The 18,138-nt window shown below is 48.4% G+C and overlaps 1 protein-coding gene across 4 annotated transcripts in view; it reads left to right on the top strand.

The window, feature by feature from the left end:
- The window catches only part of SS18 (SS18 subunit of BAF chromatin remodeling complex), a 33,703-nt gene extending 17,510 nt beyond the window's left edge, over window positions 1-16,193 (top strand). For 2 of the 4 annotated variants that reach the window (XM_078864059.1, XM_078864061.1), the window contains exons 2-10: window positions 1,099-1,175; window positions 4,698-4,782; window positions 6,207-6,345; window positions 8,351-8,518; window positions 9,718-9,873; window positions 10,793-10,894; window positions 12,629-12,748; window positions 13,391-13,518; window positions 14,230-16,193. In XM_078864059.1, coding sequence (XP_078720185.1) covers window positions 1,099-1,175; window positions 4,698-4,782; window positions 6,207-6,345; window positions 8,351-8,518; window positions 9,718-9,873; window positions 10,793-10,894; window positions 12,629-12,748; window positions 13,391-13,518; window positions 14,230-14,256 — 1,002 coding nt within the window. In that variant the 3' untranslated portion in view covers window positions 14,257-16,193. The remainder of the gene's footprint in view (window positions 1-1,098; window positions 1,176-4,697; window positions 4,783-6,206; window positions 6,346-8,350; window positions 8,519-9,717; window positions 9,874-10,792; window positions 10,895-12,628; window positions 12,749-13,390; window positions 13,519-14,229) is intronic. The other 2 variants (XM_078864060.1, XM_078864062.1) reach the window with 2 other exon arrangements.
- The last annotated feature ends 1,945 nt before the right edge of the window (window positions 16,194-18,138 follow it).

Here is an 18,138-nt window from a genome sequence, read left to right as displayed (position 1 = left end):
TACAGCCCTGTTTTGTCGGAAAGACAGCGTCTTCAGACGCTGTCTTTCCGACAGCCCTGTTCTTCACCTGAGGACGGCTGCTTGCGTTGTGGCCGAAACGCCGTGAGAATTGTATTTTATGATGTTTTATTTTTATTATTTTATTATTTCCCTTCGACGTGACTTTACCGATAGAACCAAGAATATATTTTCACTTTGCTGACTGCAATGTGTTTTTTTTTTACCTGAAAAGCATACTTTCAATGCCCAAATGCTCAAGTGAAAATGTTTTTTTTGTAGCATTTCCAATGGTAGATATAATGGACCTCAATACGGTAATACGGCAATGGTAACTGTGAAATATTTTTTAACGTTCAAAATACGTGTATAGATTTGTGTGTAATATTAAAACACATGTAAGCCAAGTTTATACAAATGGCACTCAGAGATTAATATCACGACAGACTGCATCTGCCCCACAAGAGCAACGTGAGTCACCGAATAAAATTGTGATCCTGAAACCAAGTTAGTAGAATGGTGGAGCAGCATTGTGTGAACTTTTGTCTCGCCGTATGTTATCAGCCATGCTAATCGGAGGTGCGGAATTGTTACATCCCTGCTCTCAATATTCTCACCTAGTAATTACCTGGTTTACATTTAACATTCCTTCCTTTCAAATACTGTAGAGAACGTGCCATTTTTTTGAATAAAAGCTACAGTATTTTGAAAAATTATAGGATGAATAAACGTCCATTCGTAGGTAGGATACGTCCTACGAATGTATCCTATTTGCAAACAGGATGTACCGGTACATTTGTATTCACTGTGTTGAGTAAATGCATTTAGAATATGGTTAATACATTTTAAGGAGAAGTAAGTCACGTGTGATGGATTTTGTCCATTTACAGAGTTTTAATCGGGAGGCTGCTCTAAAAACAAGGCATTTATCACTACACCACAGTAGTGGTGGACATTAAAAGAGTAATTTCCACTTTGGAAAATGGTAAATAGACTTTATTCGAATACATGGAGTTGTCATTTTAAAAAAACATGTAAACTCGGTGCATGTTGAACATTTGTTTTTTAAGAGAGTTCTAAATGCACGCATGTATCCTGCAGATGTTGGATGAAAACAACCACCTCATCCAATGCATCCTGGACTACCAGAGCAAGGGCAAGACATCGGAGTGCTCGCAGTGAGTCCCTCCCTCCCTCCACAAATCCAAGTTGTTCTTTTTGTAACGTGATGTTTATGTGACTTGTCCTGTTTTTTTATAAGAGGGTAAGGAGTAGGAGAACGAAACAAGAGGGTGCTCAACATTACACATTTATGACAACATGCATTTAGTTTGTTTTCTTTCTCCTGCACCTCCGATTAGCACGGTTGGCTACGTACGGTGCGATATGAGTTCTACATACGTACAACATCTTCTTCTTCTTTCGTATAGTGAGGAGGGAGTTGATCAGCCACATTTCCCTGTTCATTTTTACCAGGTTGCTGGGTGCGCCAGTGGACGGCTTAAGGGGTAGCCTGGTCAATATCTAAAATGCTGCCGGTGAATGGTCGAAGTTGGCAGTGGTGTTGCTGTTTGGTCCATGATTTCCAATTGGCGAAAGAGATTGCTGCATCTGCTGTGAGATGAGCATCAATGAGATAATGTACATGTGCAGCTCCCTGTCTATCCACTGCTGAATGATCCCTCCCCTTGGGAGCATAGAGAGAATAGCAAGTGTACTTTGTTGCAATGCCCTCTGTTGCCCGCCAAGTATCACTGGTATAGTCGACAACCTTATGACCATGGGGATCCTTACAGGGTGATGTTCACTTATCCAAGAAGTAGCTATGTTCAAACCTGCTTAGCTTCTGAATTATGACAAGATCGGGCATAATCCAGATGGTTTGGTCAAAGACAAACAGGGTTAGAAAAAAACTTTCGCATTAAGATGGAGAACTTGTGCTTATTTGTGTGACATGTTTACCGATGTGACCTAATTTCTATTTGAATGGCAAAGCAGTTTGGTGAATGTGGAAAGGCGTAGCGTGGTGTGGTGCTTAGGTTGAAGGGTGGGCAACCATGTGGCACTGCGGTAACTTCAATAGGCCTCTTCTGAAGTGCCAGATGGCACTTCTTCACACTCTTCATAGTTTACCACTTGTTAATTATCCAATATATATTTATACAATGTAGTAGTCCACCGTGTTGAACTGAGTTGAATTGCGTGAAAAAACAAGCTTACACGAGGGATTCCGTGAGTGCTTATTGATAACCAAGCTGAGATCTTCGATGTGCTACGTTTTGCGAATCTTCTTTAAGCACATCCATCTGTCCAGATTTCAATCCACATTGTCGGTGGTGCTGGTTAAGTGCTCTAACGCGGCCATTGTGCACCTCCTGTTCCCCTCCAGTCCATAAAGCCGCCTTGATGTAGCAAAGCCGGCCTTTTGCCTCGATTGTTATCATGTGAGACTTGCGACGCCTACGTCTGCTATAAAGGCAGGTTCAGAGAGAGAGAGAGAGAAAAATCAGAGCTTGTCCTCAAATCAACGTGGATATATATGGCATGTTCCGCATTGAACAGTGTTCTCTTGGTGACCTTTAAATAAAATAAAACATTGGAAATGCACTCCTGAAGCTCAAGAAACTGAACCCACGCGCAGAGAGATGCTGACTTGTTGTTAACTGTGCCTCTACGCTGCGTGTAATAATTATCGGGTTCTATGAAGAAAACATACTGGACCAGGGAACCCTGGAATTAGCCGGGTTTTTTAGGACACGCTGTAGCTCCAATTGCTGCACTTAGTTTAATTAGCCTTCGGTTGTAGTGGTGGCTCGACAAAAGGCTCAACGGTGTGACGATGCATCGATTAGTCGATGAATAGATGCGTGGAGTCGCGTGTGTGAGAACGGATACATTTCATTTTGAGCAAATTGTGCGAATCTGATATGCCCCTGTGTGACATTTAGGCTCGCGGAGAAAATAAAACTGTTTAAATGAGACGGAAAAAACCCCCCAAGATACAATACATATGAGATGGCTAAAACAACATGAAAATAATTCATTCTTGTGTAGAATTGTGACAGTTAAATCTGCTGGGGGTGGGATCAGGTTTGGGGTGGGGTGGGTGTTTGGTGGGGTGGGTGAATTGTTACTCCCCTGTTTGGTCTGTTGGAAGGCTTTTGTTGAATGTGTTTCTTGTTGAACAGCTGTCCACTGGCTCCTAACCTCGGAGCCGGTGTTTATTCACGTTTTGCACCTGCACGGCTTGTCTGCCTTGATTTTCTCACCTCCGAGCTGTGGTTTTTAAATTGATCCCGGCTTTGGGTGTGCCTGAATGTGTGCGTGTTCTGGCCAGGCCGACGCTGTGCTAGTGTTTTTACTGTGGTTTTTTTGTGCGAGCCTATGAGCGGGCACTTATGCGTGTGTGTGTGTTGTGGGGTGTGGCGGTTCAGCAGTTATCCCATTACCGCGCAATCTCAAGGATACTGTAATATTCCTGGCTTTGCATAATGCGGAGCGGTAGTGTAGCGGTTAGCACGCTACAAACCCAGCGCCTTGAGTTAGATTCCCGCTCGTGGCCAACGCCAGTGACAATTATCTGAACCGGTCCTGGGGCCTCCCCTAGGTTAAGTCCGCCTCAAATGAGAGCCTAGTTGTTTTGTATAAACATTTCCACTAGGGAGACAAAGGCGGCCGGGCGTGGTGCTGGACGCCCACCCCTTCGTGTGCCGTTCCGGCCTTCATAACTGCTCGCGAACAGCACTTGCCTCTACAGTCTGTTAAAGGCTATATGGGGGATCTTTGCCTTGATTTTCGTTGTGTGGGTGTGGCGGTTCACAGTTAGCCAATTACAACACGTTCCCGACGGTACATAATTACTATGAAATTCCTGGCTTTGCACAAATGCAGCAGTTTGTATCTACTTTGCCATGGAACCCACCCTGAGGTGAACTTGGCATTAAACAAGAACCTAGTGCATTGTGGCAACACAATTACTGTCCTGGTGAGGCGCTCATCTCTCTGCTCCCTCACCATTCACACCCTTCTCACACTACAGTTGATCCAAAATGCCGCTGTTAGACTTCTCGCCCATAACCATAACTACCTTACCCCCAATACTCCAATCTATCTCCACTACTTGCCAATCATATCCTGGATTCATTTCAAGATTGCACTCGCCGACTTCAAGTTCCTCCATGGACTCGCCCCTGCCTAACTCTCCCTTCACGTCTCCCTCTACGCCACCCTGCACTCTCTCTGCTCCAGCAACCAAAGCTTTCTGTGTAAGAGCCTGGTCCAACCTTCACTAAGTGGCAGGTCGCTCACTCTCCCCTGCTGCCCCCCCCCCCCCGTATTTTGGAACTCCCTTCCCCCCCCAGCAATGTGCTTTCAACTCCTTGACCCTGTTCAAATCCAGGCTCCAGGCCTTGTTCATCTGCTCCTGACTGATGACTGCCTCTGTCTGTAAAATAAGTTTTGACAACTCTGTCTGTTCTTGCCTTGAAATACTGGCACTTGTAGATGCTCTACAAATATAATTTGTGTTTACAGTATCAGTACTTGCGTGACAATTGTATCTGGCTTGGACTGACTCCACCACCCCGTTATATGCCATAAATGGGTGTTCACGAACAGCGCAACACTTTTTCCAAAGGTCTTAACATGGATCTGTATGTATATTTGTGTGTGTGTGTGCTTGCGGTGTTTACGTTTGACAGGTACCAGCAAATGCTGCACAGGAACCTGGTTTACTTGGCAACCTTGGCCGACTCGAGTCAGAACTCACAGTCCTTACTGCCCACGGTAAGCCGAAGGGGCACGGTGAGGAGCAACAGGCTCGTCACGGTGCATTGAGTCATCGTTTTAAAGCGATTCTCATCTCGCACAATGTGTCTGCATATCATCTGTATGTAACAACGAATGGCGTACGATTTATGCGAATAAGATTTGATTTATACAGACACTACAAACGAGACGGTGCAAACGCGGTAGAACAAACAAGATGGGCGGTACAAATGAGAGGCACGCAATATACAACTCGGTACGAATGGGAACAAAAAAAGAATTGATCCTGGGATTCGATTGTGACTCTGAATTGTGGTGATTAATCAAATCGCCGGTAGGGGAGGGGCGACAGGAGGGGGGGGGGGGTTGTGTGTGGTGAAGGTAGGAACCGTTACATGCTTGGTGAGCAATGTATGGCCACCAGAGGCCAGAGGTCGCAATCGGGTACCCGATACCCATACCCTACCCGATACCCGGGTATGGGTAGGCCGTGAGTCACTGGTGAGTAACCGTTTGTCACTCATTTCCCAACGTCTTGTCTCTTCTCACAATTCAAGTTCCTAGAATCAACCCACCCGCGCCTGCAACATGGCTTCATCCCAGAGGTCGCAATCAGGTACCCGATACCCGTACCCTACCCGGTCGGGTATCGGGTAGGGGTAACCCGTACCCTACCCGGCCGGGTATCGGGTACGGAATCAAAACCCGTTTGCGACCTCTGAAAGAGACATGACTAATGTCAGCAGAACGCTCTCCTGTTTTTTTTACACGCTTTGATTTAACTCACTTCGTCTGTTGTAGCCTCCAAAAATAAATCTTGTAACTCAATTTTTACACACTTCCCAAAGTGCTATCGACTGCAAACGTGGTATAGCGATGTCATACTGATGACAGCACGATATTCTATCATAAAAAAATCCAAAACATATTTTAAAACTTTTTACACGCTTTTATTTAACTTGCTGTATGTGTTGTCGTATCCAAAAATATTGTAACTCAATTTCAACCGTATTCCCAATGTCGTATCGACTGCAAACTTCGTATAGCTATGTCATACTGATGACAATACTATATTCTATCATTAAAAATAAATACATTTATATTTTTAAACAATCTTTTTAACGGTTCTAATTGTCCACGCTCAACTCACGTTGCCTGTAAATCACCACGTGGTCCCTTACGTCACGGCAAGCCTCGGGGAGCCATGCCCAGGGGCGGGGGGGGGGTGGAAGGAGGGGAGGGGCGATGGGGGAAGGGGGCAGGGGGAGGGTCAGCTCGGACAGTACATTTCATTAAAGCGTGTTTTTAAAAAAATATATTTTTTAATATTTTATTTTAACGTTGAAACTGAAATCTTGAGTTGGGGTCGGGGCGAAGGTTAGCCTGAATCCTACTGCGAATGGAGCCAATTTTTTGCCTCTTGTGTCTCTCTCTACCTTCAGCTGCCAAACCAGAGTCTTGGGATGGGGGCTGGTGGAGGCCTTCCTCCCGGAGGAGCTCCCCACTCGCAGAGCCTGCCTCCTGATCCTGCGCCCCCACCCCCACACATGCAGGGCCCAATGAGCAACGGACACATGGCTGGTATGGAAGGCACCCCACGTTGCACACCATGTACACACCGTACGCACAACACGTGCGTATTCGTACGCCGCACACCCACCACCTCGCGAACTCGCCTCGTATATACTTCCCACCACGCGTCCACACTTCCCACCACGCGTCCACCACGCGTCCACCACGCGTCGTCACCGCACACTGCACACCAAGCGCACACCGCCATGCACTCGCCACACATTGAGCACACGCACACTGTACACATCCACCACACGTTGTCACTGCACACCAAGCGCACACTGCCATGCACTTGCTACACATTGAGCACACGCACACTGTACACATCCACCACACGTTGTCACTGCACACCAAGCACACACCGCCATGCACTTGCTACACATTGAGCACACGCACACTACACACATCCACCACACGTTGCCAACACGTACACCCTGCACACCAACTGGACACTTGCTCCGCACACTTTAGCACACCAACCACACACACACGGCACATGCACACACCTCTGACAGGTGCCCACATTTTAATTTCTACCATTTCATCGGTGGTAGCTCAATGATTGAAAACTGGAATTTTGGTGCTGGTGAGCCACCCATCTGAAAATGACACTCAAACGAAAATAAAAAAAAAACATAGCGCTGTTTGGGTTTTGTAAGAAACTGGTTGGACCAGAAGCTCTCTCTACACTTTCTCTTAAAGTTACGGTCGCTCCACCTCTTCTGCGCAAAGTGGCGGCTCTGACAGCCGGTCGCTCGTAACCGGGGCGGGTTGAAAAAAAGAACGGTTTTCTGTCTGGCCGTGTGTGTTTAAAAAAAAAAAAATTTCAAGTTGGCCCTATTTGGCCTCAGGATCGCAAACAGACTTGAGCAAGGGTGGAAATTACCTGCTCCCTGTGGGGAGTGGCCCCGTATCCGGGTAGACAGGGGTGCGGCACCGTGCCGTCTGAAGAGAAGTCTTAAACCCACTTATTATTCTCAGCTTGATCCCCATTATTGAGTCTTACTTTCTCTTGTTGGGCGTTTCTTTCAAATAGCGGAGCTGGTCCTGAGAGTTTACGTCAGAGGGTTCTCCATTTATGGTCCGTTGTATTTCTCTTTTTATTCTGCCATGTAAGGCCCACTGAGCTATTTAGGTCTTATTCAGAATCAACCTGGCCACGAATGTCTCAACGAAGTGCCTTATGTGGACATTTATAGCAGCCAAATACTCTCAATGTATGTTTATAAATGTTGAGGGATAAATCGGAGAACCCGGAGAAAAATTCGCGCGACCACAGGGAGAACATGCAAACTCCAAATATGCAGGCGTCAGGGTTGAGGTCAAACCAATGACCTCCTGTATGCCAGGCGAGGTTAACATCTCGCCACCGCGGCACTCATCACTCGTAAGCAGCCAGGATATTCCTTGGTTAAGCCTGGAGAGTGTTTGGATGGGTGACTGCTGTGCATAACAGGTACTATAGCCTGCGGGGCTATGTTGTGAGCAGCAGAGGGCGGTGCAGCAAAATCCATTGTCTATGTTGCCTGCCCTTACTAATGCTCACTGAGCAGCTTGGTTGACGAATCAAACAACCCCGATGGCAGACTTTGTGTGGGCACACCTTCATCCAGCAGTGGACGGACAAGGGGCTGTGAAGTAATATTGTTAACCGGTGTAGATTGGCAAACTTTCTTATCATTGTTGATGTCACAATCCATGGGAGGCAAATGACTTGGTTCACTGATGATGGGGATTGTGCGTTATTGTGATTATTTACTGAGAGACAAAACATTTTTCATGACTAAACCTGTCAATATTTGGGCCGTGATTTGTATGGGTCCAAATCTTAAAAAAAAAAAATTTAATTTCGATAATTAGTAACGTAGTCTTGGGTATATTTGTGTACATGTTTAAACTTTATGTATCAATTGATTGATTAGAATGGCACAGCAGTCAGTCTCTCACTTAGTCACAATTGGCAGTCCATAAAAGCTACACAGGGGATCTTCATGTTTACTTTGTGACATTACAGGACCAAACTCCATGGCAATGCAGCCTCCAAACCACCAGGCGAGCCCTGCGCTCAGCCTCCCGGCCAGCAGCCATGCCACCATGGCCGGGTACAGCCATTCGGTGCCATCGTCTGGGCCAGGAGGGCCCAGCCAGGCTTACAGGACCCCGCCGGCCAGCCAGGGCCAAGGTGAGACACTCGGAGAGAGAACGCTGGGAGAGAGAACGCTGGAAGCGAGGGAACGCTTGGAGTGAGAACGCTGGGAACGAGAAAGCTGGGAGTGAGAACACTGGGAGAGAGAACGATGGGAGCGAGAACACGGGGAGCGAGAACGCTTGGAGCGAGAACGCTGGGAGCGAGAACGCTGGGAGTGAGAACACTGGGAGAGAGAACGCTGGGAGCGAGAACACAGGGAGCGAGAACACGGGGAGTGAGAACGCTTGGAGCGAGAACACGGGGAGCGAGAACGCTGGGAGCGGGAACGCTGGGAACGAGACGCAGGGCAGCAGCGTCCAACTGTAACAGGCACTCGCTTAACACCACGTGAACTGGTGTATGACCAGATCACCCTGAATATTCACCCGATTTCGTCAGATTTTGGAAGTGGTGGAGTCTGGCTATTATTTGCATGGGAGGCTGCCTGGAAATACCAGGTGGTCTAGGCTTAGCGGCCAAGAGATGGCAGTACAGCAGTGGATTCATGAATCTATCCACGCAGAGCTTTTATTATTACCCTGTGGTATGCATGGGATTTATATGGTTACTCAGGATTTTTTTATTCTCTGCCAAATGTGCATAGAAAAAATAGTGATTCTCGATGAGGCTTTCCTGAGTAAGGGAGACGACTATTGTTATTATATTACCAGGCCGCCATGTGATTACACTCTGCAACACAATTTTTGTTCCTGGGTAGTGTTATTTCGTAATTGCTTATGCCTAAAAAGTATAGAAAATGGCTATTATTCCCCACAAACTTTGCTTTTGTGACCAGGACAGTGATATTTAGAAATGTACCTATTTTCAAAGTCAGAAAAAACCAACGTATGAATACAAATGAGCATGTATTTATACTAAAGTAATACAAAAAATTACTACAAAAGATTTAGAAGCGAGTAGTTTTTAGAGATTCTTCCTCCCCACAGAGGACTCGGTCCGCTGTGGCTACTCCCGCCTGTGGTAGTGCGCCTTGGTGACTTTGTGTGAACAAAAAGACACAAATTTGCCCGTTTTCTCATTGAAAATAGGTACATTTCAAAATACCAATGTCCTGGTCACAGCCATTTTCTGTACTTTTGAGGCATAAGCAATTAGGAAATAACACTACGTAGGAACAAAAAAACATTTCTACAGTGTTATTGATCACGTGTGTGTGTGTGCGCGTGCTCCAGGCCACATGGTGTCTCAGCAACCGGCTCCATCCCAATACAACCTGGCACAGGGCTCGGGGCAGCACTACCAGGGCATGATGGGCGGTGGGGCCGGGCAGGGCAGCCAGATGATGGGGCAGCGCCAGATGCCTGGCTACTCGCGGTCCGCACAGCAAGGTGAGTGCTGCGTCGCAAAGCAACCGTCGTGGAAACGGGTCGCTGTGGTTACTCCGGGCCACGGGCAGTTGCCTCCGCTTCCTGTTTTCCAGTTTCGTGCAACATGCGCTCGTGGTTTAGGTGTACAATGGCAATGTTGTTTACATGCCCCTCGTTCAGCCAGCTGAACGGAAAAGAGAATACCTGGAAAAGGCTCCAGTCCTCTTGTTTTGGCAGGTGCAATGCATTCCGAGCCTTTTCAGGATTGCTTCCTGGAAAGAATAATTTTTGGCCTTTAACCATACTTCACCACGCTGGTTAATGCAGGTTGGTGAAGGTGGGGAACTCGGGACCGGTTTATATATTTCTAGCTACTGATGTTAGCCTTGGCTGGGAATCAAACACTGGTTGTTTGGTTAATCGCTCAGTAAGCAAACCACAGTGCCACCACCTCCCAGAGCAGCACATAATCGCCCATTGCTCCATGCACCATCACATCCAGCTCTCCGATCGGCTGACTCTTAAGCAGCGATGTAGTCATTATAACATATGTTCCTTTACATATGCATTTACCACTGCAGTAGAGTCACCGGAGGATGGAGGTGCGATGTGGAGTCCAGTGATGTTGTGACGCATAGCTCCTTTTTGGTGATAAATCGATATAAATACCCAGCCAGTGATTATTATTTTGTGTGAAGCAAGTCGTGCGTGTGCATGTGTGCAGTGGTTAGCGCACTGCTCAACGAACCCAGCCCACCAGAGTTCGATTCCCGCTCACGGCCACAGCCGGTGATGATTATCTGAACCGGTTCTGGGTCTCCCCGAGGTCAACTTGGCCGGGTGTGGTATCGGCCCCTCACAACCTAACAGCACTTTCCCGAACAGCCGGTTAAAGGCCAAATGGGGGATTTCTGTCTTTATTGCCGTGTGTCCTCGGCAGGGCCGCCGCAGCAGTTTGGCTCGCAGGACGACTATTACGCGGAGCAGTACTCGCACGGGCAGCCCCCCGCTGATGGGATGACGCCGCAGTACTACCCCGATGGTGCGGCGAGCCCCCCCCGCGCACGCACGCACTCACGCGCTCACTCGCACGCGCACGCACGGGCCACAGCCAAAGCGCCGACCTCGGCAGCGGTTCCAACCGTAAATCCCCAGAGCAACTCGACGATTAACAGGGATTCGTCTTCTTGGTTCTTTCGGTAAAGTCACGTAGAAGGGAAATACTAAAATAATAAAAATAAAACATAATAAAATACAATTCTCACGACGTTTTGGCCACAACGCAAGCAGCCGTCCTCGGGTGAAGAACAGGTCTGTCGGAAAGACAGTGTCAAGGCGCCCTTCCTCACCTAACCCAGCTTAAATATACGCTGCCAAGCTTGGTGGTGTTCATTCAGACGCTGTCTTTCCGACAGACCTGTTCTTCACCTGAGGACGGCTGCTTGCGTTGTGGCCGAATCGTCGTGAGAATTGTATTTTATGATGTTTTATTTTTATTATTTTATTATTTCCCTTCTACGTGACTTTACCGAAAGAACCAAGAAGATGAATCCCTGCAGTCACGAAAGCTTTAAATCGAAAGATTAACAGTGACTCCAGCAATAACGTAACCAAAAGCTCGAACGCAAATCCCCCCCCCGCTAGCGATGCCCACTCCAAAGACTGACATCGTCATGAGCCATGACCTATTCACTGCTGGATAAGGCCCCCCTCCCCGCCATGCGAGTCTTGGAGGTTATTTGACCATACTTCACCACACTGGTTAGTGCGGGTTTGCGAAGATGGATTCAGAGATTTGCCAGTACAGAAGTACATGTACTTTAGATTTTGCTTCACTGCCATCTGCTGCCCACCCAATAACCCTGCAGCCCTATAACGGTCTCTTGTGTATGATGGTCTCGCATCAAAGCTCTATCCAGGTTGCATGCTGCTTAGCTTCGAGTTCTGATGAGATCCGGGTGCATTTCAGCTTGTTTTGGTTGTACCCTGTCAATGGCGGAGCCAGGATTTTCAGGTAAGGGGGGTAATCCCTCCAGCAATGAAAAATGATAGAGGAGTTGTTAGCAAGTAAGGACATGTCCCTTGCTTTATATTCGCGTGTGCGGCGATGGCGCAGACATCGATCGAGGGTTGAATTAGAACCGCGTTGTGTGATCGGCATCGCGCTCGGCTGAAGGTGAATGCCTTCAGGGAAGTCGTGTGCTGTATACGCAACTGCGCACAATTCTGTGAGTCACTTATAACCGCTTTGCCGTTACTTATTGCCAATTATGGACTCAGACTATTGTCCTATCATCTCATAGAGTCCCTGGCACGTAATAATATGCTACACAGTGGCAGTGGGGGTCGCAAAATGCCGATTTATTACTAATAACCCCAATGATCCGATCGAAATTAGGGATTTCGATCGGATCATTGGGGGGGCACGTGCCACCCCACCTCCCCCACTGGCTCTGCCAGTGTACGCTGTAACATATGTTCGACATTAACTCGGACACTTCATATTTACATCACCTTTAAACATCTTTAACAGTCTTTTCAGCTCTTGGCGGACCCCAAAGTTTATTTCCAGCTGCAAACGTTGTAATCCAGTCGAATACGTTAACGGCTTCTGTTAACGGTAGCCTTGAACCAAATCTTCAGTGGTCCTAACACCGTAACCCAGAATCTTGCGTAATGAGAAAAACAGTTCTTGGCGCTATTGACCCTGATCTTCATAACAACGCAACTCTTACCACTGCAGCTCTTAACTCCTCTTTAACTCCGTCTCTCGCAGGCACGGGGCAGTACGGGCAACAGCAGGGCAGCTATCAGCCGGGCCCTCCCGCCCAGACTTACCCGTCCCAGCAGCAGTTCGGCGGACCCCAGGGATACCCCAGCCAGGGCCAGGGCTACGGTGAGGACATCACGGGGCACCCCCAAGTGAGGGCGCGGCTGTATTGAGCCCACCCAGGGATAACACCGCCAAGGCGGTGCTGGAACAACCATGGGAACACACATCCATCAGGGGTGGCTTGTGGTGTAGCACGACGAGTGGTGCAGGTGTGGTGCAGGTGTGGTGCAGGTGTGGTGCAGGTGTGGTGCGGTTGTGGTGCAGCTGCGCCGGACCCAACGAGCTGGAGGGTGCACATGTACCGTTGGGTTATGCAGAGGGGCGTAAATTGGACAGAGTGGCCCCATTTCATTCTTTGCATAAGGATCCATCCCAACCGTGCCATGCCGTTTAGTGCTGTACACCCGACAGCCTGCTGGGGCTAAGGAGAATTGGCCCGACCTCCGAGTACTGTACAGTGTGTGTTGCACTTATTGACCTTGTTTCAGTTGTAGCAGTCGGATTGTGAAAACGTAATAGAAAAAGTTAGAAGCATTCATCCGTATGAAAGTTTTCCAAACATGCGCTCGTCTTCAGAAGTACTTACCAGAGGAGCCATACCACCTTCATCTACTCGTGATGCACGATATGATTCTCCAACTTGCCCCGACCTCGCATTGACCTCCCACCACGCCCCCTCGTCCTGCTCGTCTGTGACCCCTCCAGCAGGCCCTGCTCAGACTGCCTCTGGGCAGTACGCGGGCTACCCCCAGGGGCAGCAGTACGGCGCGTACCGCCCTCCACAGCCCGGCCCTCCCACCCCACAGCAGCAGCGGCCGTACGGCTATGAGCAGGTGAGTGCTCCCCAGAATGTACCGTATTCTCAGGATGATAGGATGCAAGTTTTTTCCGTGTATTTTTTAAATCAAAGGTTAGTAGGTGCCTCTGATAATCCGGTACGTGTGTGTGCGTGTATGTTGTGTGGGATCATATTGTCCTAACTTGGCACTGTACTCAAGTTTGGGTTGTCTCGCTTTCATTGTTTGGTCTGCAGTCACATAATTACCGATCATCTCAAACTCCCCTTCTGGCACCTCGAGGTGCACTGCATGGGAGGTGCGATATAAATAATAATTAATGACGATGATAATTATGGTTTCACCTTTCTCTCTCTGAGGCCAAGATCTGTGAATTGCCAATCATCAATCCCCTTGATTCACAACTTGATTTTTGGCTTGGGCTACATGTCCATCCACCATCCTACATGGCCAAACAAGTTAAATTCTTCACGCGTGCAAGCGTTTGACGTACCAGTTATTCTTTCAGCTCGCCGGAGAGTTGTAGAACAATTCACACAGCCATAATTTAGCAATTGGATACAAACCAATCTGTAAAGTCACGTAGGTGAAAAATAACAAAAAAAAAAGTAAATGTATTTTTATTTTTCACCTACTTGACTTTACCAAAATAACCAAAGAGTATGGATCCTTGCAGTCACGAAAACTTCAAATCTCGAACAAACCAATCTCTGTTTTTTGCCTTGTGGCTGCGCGTCGTCCATGCAGGGCCAGTACGGAGCATATCAGCAGTGACGAGACCCAGTTGTTGTCAGATGCCCTCCCCCCGTGCCAACCTCTCTGGACTCCACCAAGCGCCGCCGCCGCCACCGCCACCACGACAAGGAGCAGGAGGCCCAGACATCCTCGTGCGCCACCCAACACTGGCGCATCGTATGTGCGCGAATGCACATTGCGCATTCTCCTTTTGGAGCTTCTCACCGCATATTGCGCACACGCTCGCACGTACAAACAGGTGTGTGTGTGCGCGCATGGCGGGGGATGCAGTGTTTCTGGAAAAATTTAAACGCTGAAAAAACCCCCATGAAATCCCGAGCGGCGGACGTGTGCCGATGCTGCCACCCCTCCATCAGTTTTCGATTTGACCTAACACTCGCCTGTGGAAGTGTCTTCTTGGACGCATTTGTTTTTTTAATCGGAAAAGGGTGTACCTCAAAATGACATGCCAAGGAATTCGAACAGTAAAGAAGTGTTTTTTTTATTTAAAATATCCTTTGAGTGTTGCGAGGTTTAGCCACAACTTGATGTCTGCGGCATTTGCATGTCCGCTGTCTGGGCGTCAGATCCGATGTTCTCTGATTTTGGGCACCCGGAGCCCTGTGACCATGAACCTCCAGCCCGTATAACCTCGTCTATTTGACCTCTTTCACCTCATCGGTTTAGTGCACCGAATCTTAAATTTCAACTTGTAACTCGATAAGTGTGTGGTGTCCGCCATCCCTCGCTCAACCTGACCTCAAACCCAGTATGCCAACTTTTACTCTTTGACCCCCCCCCCCACCCTAACAAACGCGTGACTCTGACCCTTCGACCTCTCGGTCGCATAATTCATTAAACCGTGCGTCCGGCCGCGGACGTGGAGCTGCTCACAAGTCGTCGCCATCGCCGCCGTCATTAAGCTGTTACAGGCCGCAAGCGCCGTGGTCGTAGCGTGGTGTTCACGCAGTGTTACGAGTTCGTAGAGTTCGGCGTCGCGACAGGTTCTGCTAGCTTCGCAGGACGCGGTTTCTCCCCCTCTTCCCTCCTCCCCTCTCGCCCCCACTCCACTCTCTTCCCACTGCCACTCCTCCCTGAGCATTCCATACGCGTAGAGGTTCACGCCCGTCGTCGTGCACGACGGCCCGGTGTGGCTGAGGTGAGTCATAACCGTGTTTTTCTTCGTTTACTTTGCAGCACAGGGCCTGTTCCCAGAATCGGATGCCAGTTCCACGCCCTCCTTCTCTCCCCCAAACTCTGATCCAGCTTTGCACGTGTACCTATTGGCAGAAGCGTGCAAAGCGCATTGCAGCTAAGGGCTTGGTGTAGGTACTGTCCTCATTTGTTCCGACATGGCTTAGAGGGCTACATTTTCGAAGTGCATATGAAATGTAGCGAACCGCTGTTCCCAGACACGGTGGAATGCCACCGAGTGTTGGGTGACACGGGTCTCGTGAATGCACTCCAGAAGTATTACTGTGGCATCATCTTCCAGTGCCATTCCCACACATGTGATACTCTGCTCACTTAAGCAAGCCCATATTACTAGAATGGTAGCAGTCCATTGCTGTTAAATTGGTGACACAATAAATAATAGTTCCGCGTGTCGGGTAGGGCGGCGGGGTGGAGTGGTGGCACAATAGTTGGTGTGCTGTGCTAAGAACCTTGGCGATGCGAGTTTTATTTCCGGCCAAGGCTAACATCAATGGTGAGTGATATCGGAACCGTTCCTGGTGTCGCCCCCCCACCTTTAGCGACCAGGTTGGTAAAGAATGACGTACATCGCTTGCAGAGGCTTTCATCTTGGAGTGGAATGACAGAGGGAAAAGCTGGACCTTGATATGGAGAGCGAGGGCTTAGGTTGGTGCAGATGCTTTAGGATGCGATGATTAAGCAGCATACCACTACGCATGCCACTGGTGGTGGCACGCGTGAGGTCGGTTTGAACAGAACCTTAGTTGACCTTTAACCCCGATGATAAATAAGCTGTTGCTCTGCTGGTGAAACGCGGCACCTGGCGTGCCGACCTGGCAATGGACTGGGCTCACATGACCTCCGTTAGTGGGTTTTTAGTGTTTTGTTTTACCGATGACGCTTCTACTTTTTGGGTACGTACGACATTTCAGCGGCAGTGGGGGGGGGGAAGGGATCCGGATGGCAAGCAGATGGAGGGGAAGCTGTTGCCAGGGCGATGGTGAGGGTGGGGTGGGGGGTGGGTTCGTCATTATTTAATAACCTTCCCTGGCCCTTGTGAAAAACTAACTCCTCTCTCCTCCCCTCCACCCGTGTTTGCGTGTAGCTAGGAGGGGTTTGTGGGTAGCTAGGAGGCGAGCTGTATGCGTCGGCCTGGTGATGCCGAGACACTGCTCGCGGCTCGGGCCGCAGTATTAATCCTGTTCCCACGCTCGCAGTGTTCCGCTCGCCCACGTGGCGTGCGGCGTTGTGTGTGTGCGCGCGCGCGTGCGTGTCCTGGAGTTCCCAGATCCCAGGGTATGAAAAAAGCCTAAAAAAACTTTCTCTGCAGGGGATGAAACATTTTAAGACTTCAAAGTCAAATTCTAGATTGGTTTTCTATTAAATTATAAAGACATACCGATCTTCGAATTAACCAGCCGAGCAAACGCAGCATCATTGCAACAATTCGTTTTGGCCAATTCGAGAGAAAAAAACAGTTTACACCAAAACTACTGGAGTGACAGTGCCAAGCTCGGATGCAAAACCTTTTGATCGGGCAGCATGTGTTCAGGAGCTTGCTCATGTGAGTTTCATAGCGGGCCCAGCTCCACGTCAACCAGTTCGCAGCTGCGAGGAAGTTCCGCATCAAACAAGACGCGCTTGGGAAATGTGATCCTGAAAAAATAGAACTTTAGATTTTTTCGGCATAAAACGCGAGTGGCCGGTTCATCCCTCCCTGCTTCACCACCTTGCTCCCCCCCCCCCACATATTTCACGGCAGAATTTCACAGAGGGCTGGAAGCTTTACGTTGTTTGGGAGTTGGCCCATGAACGCGGTACATTGTCCCTCGACGTTCTTGGCAAGTCCGCGGTGCGATCATGTGCGAAGCCTGGCCTGTAGCGACCACACTCCTTGTCGACCACTGAAGATGTTCTTTTGACTACTACCAAAGAAAAGAATGATGAGTCTTAAAGTCTGAGGCCACATCGCAGCAACACCCAGGCCCCCTCTCGTGCCACCCGTGATGTTCAGCTTGCCCGTCGCGCCGTGCTGTGTAATTTATGGGACTCCGGTTACATCAGGGTGCAAATTTGGCATTCGGTTAAACGCGTTGTGTTAAAACCGCTCAAAAGTCAACGATGTCTGTAAGCTGAGTATTGTCCTGTGTAAGCTGAGTTTTGTTTTGTGTAAGTTTTTTTTATTATTGTATTTAGGACACACACGGGGCTTTTGTTATTTAAATGCCCCCCCTCCCCCTTGTAAGCTCGGAAATCTAATGTGGTCGTGTACTCTGAAAATTCATGTTCTTTTTTTTGAGTGGTACAAATTTTAAATGTGACATGTTGACTAAGCATTTCAATCACATGATGTTAATGAGTGATGCCGCTGCCGTGTTTTCTTTCCCACACAACTCCCTCTTGCCATTTACTTTCACCGCATCTTACCCAGTTCATTATCTTTCAAAAGTGAAACCTGATTTTTACCCAGCCATTTGTTTTTTGTGATTATTTGTGATCCGAGATTAAACCAGGTGTTTTAACTTACAATTAACTTACAAATAAAACAAACGAACTTAATATAAGTGTTGCATTCAATGTGTTATTCGTATAACCGTACTGCAAACGTTTGAATGCTGTGTCAAAAATGGCCCTTTTTTTCTCCTCTGCAGTAGTGGAAGGATTATTTCCGGGCCCCATCACGCACGCACGCGCGCGCAGGGATACGGCGGGCGACTCACCCACATG

This window comes from Lampetra fluviatilis, chromosome 17 (assembly GCF_964198595.1).
Source record: "Lampetra fluviatilis chromosome 17, kcLamFluv1.1, whole genome shotgun sequence".
Lineage (NCBI taxonomy): Eukaryota > Metazoa > Chordata > Hyperoartia > Petromyzontiformes > Petromyzontidae > Lampetra > Lampetra fluviatilis.
Note: the sequence above shows the minus strand (reverse complement) of the source record. Positions and strands in the feature narration are given on the sequence as shown.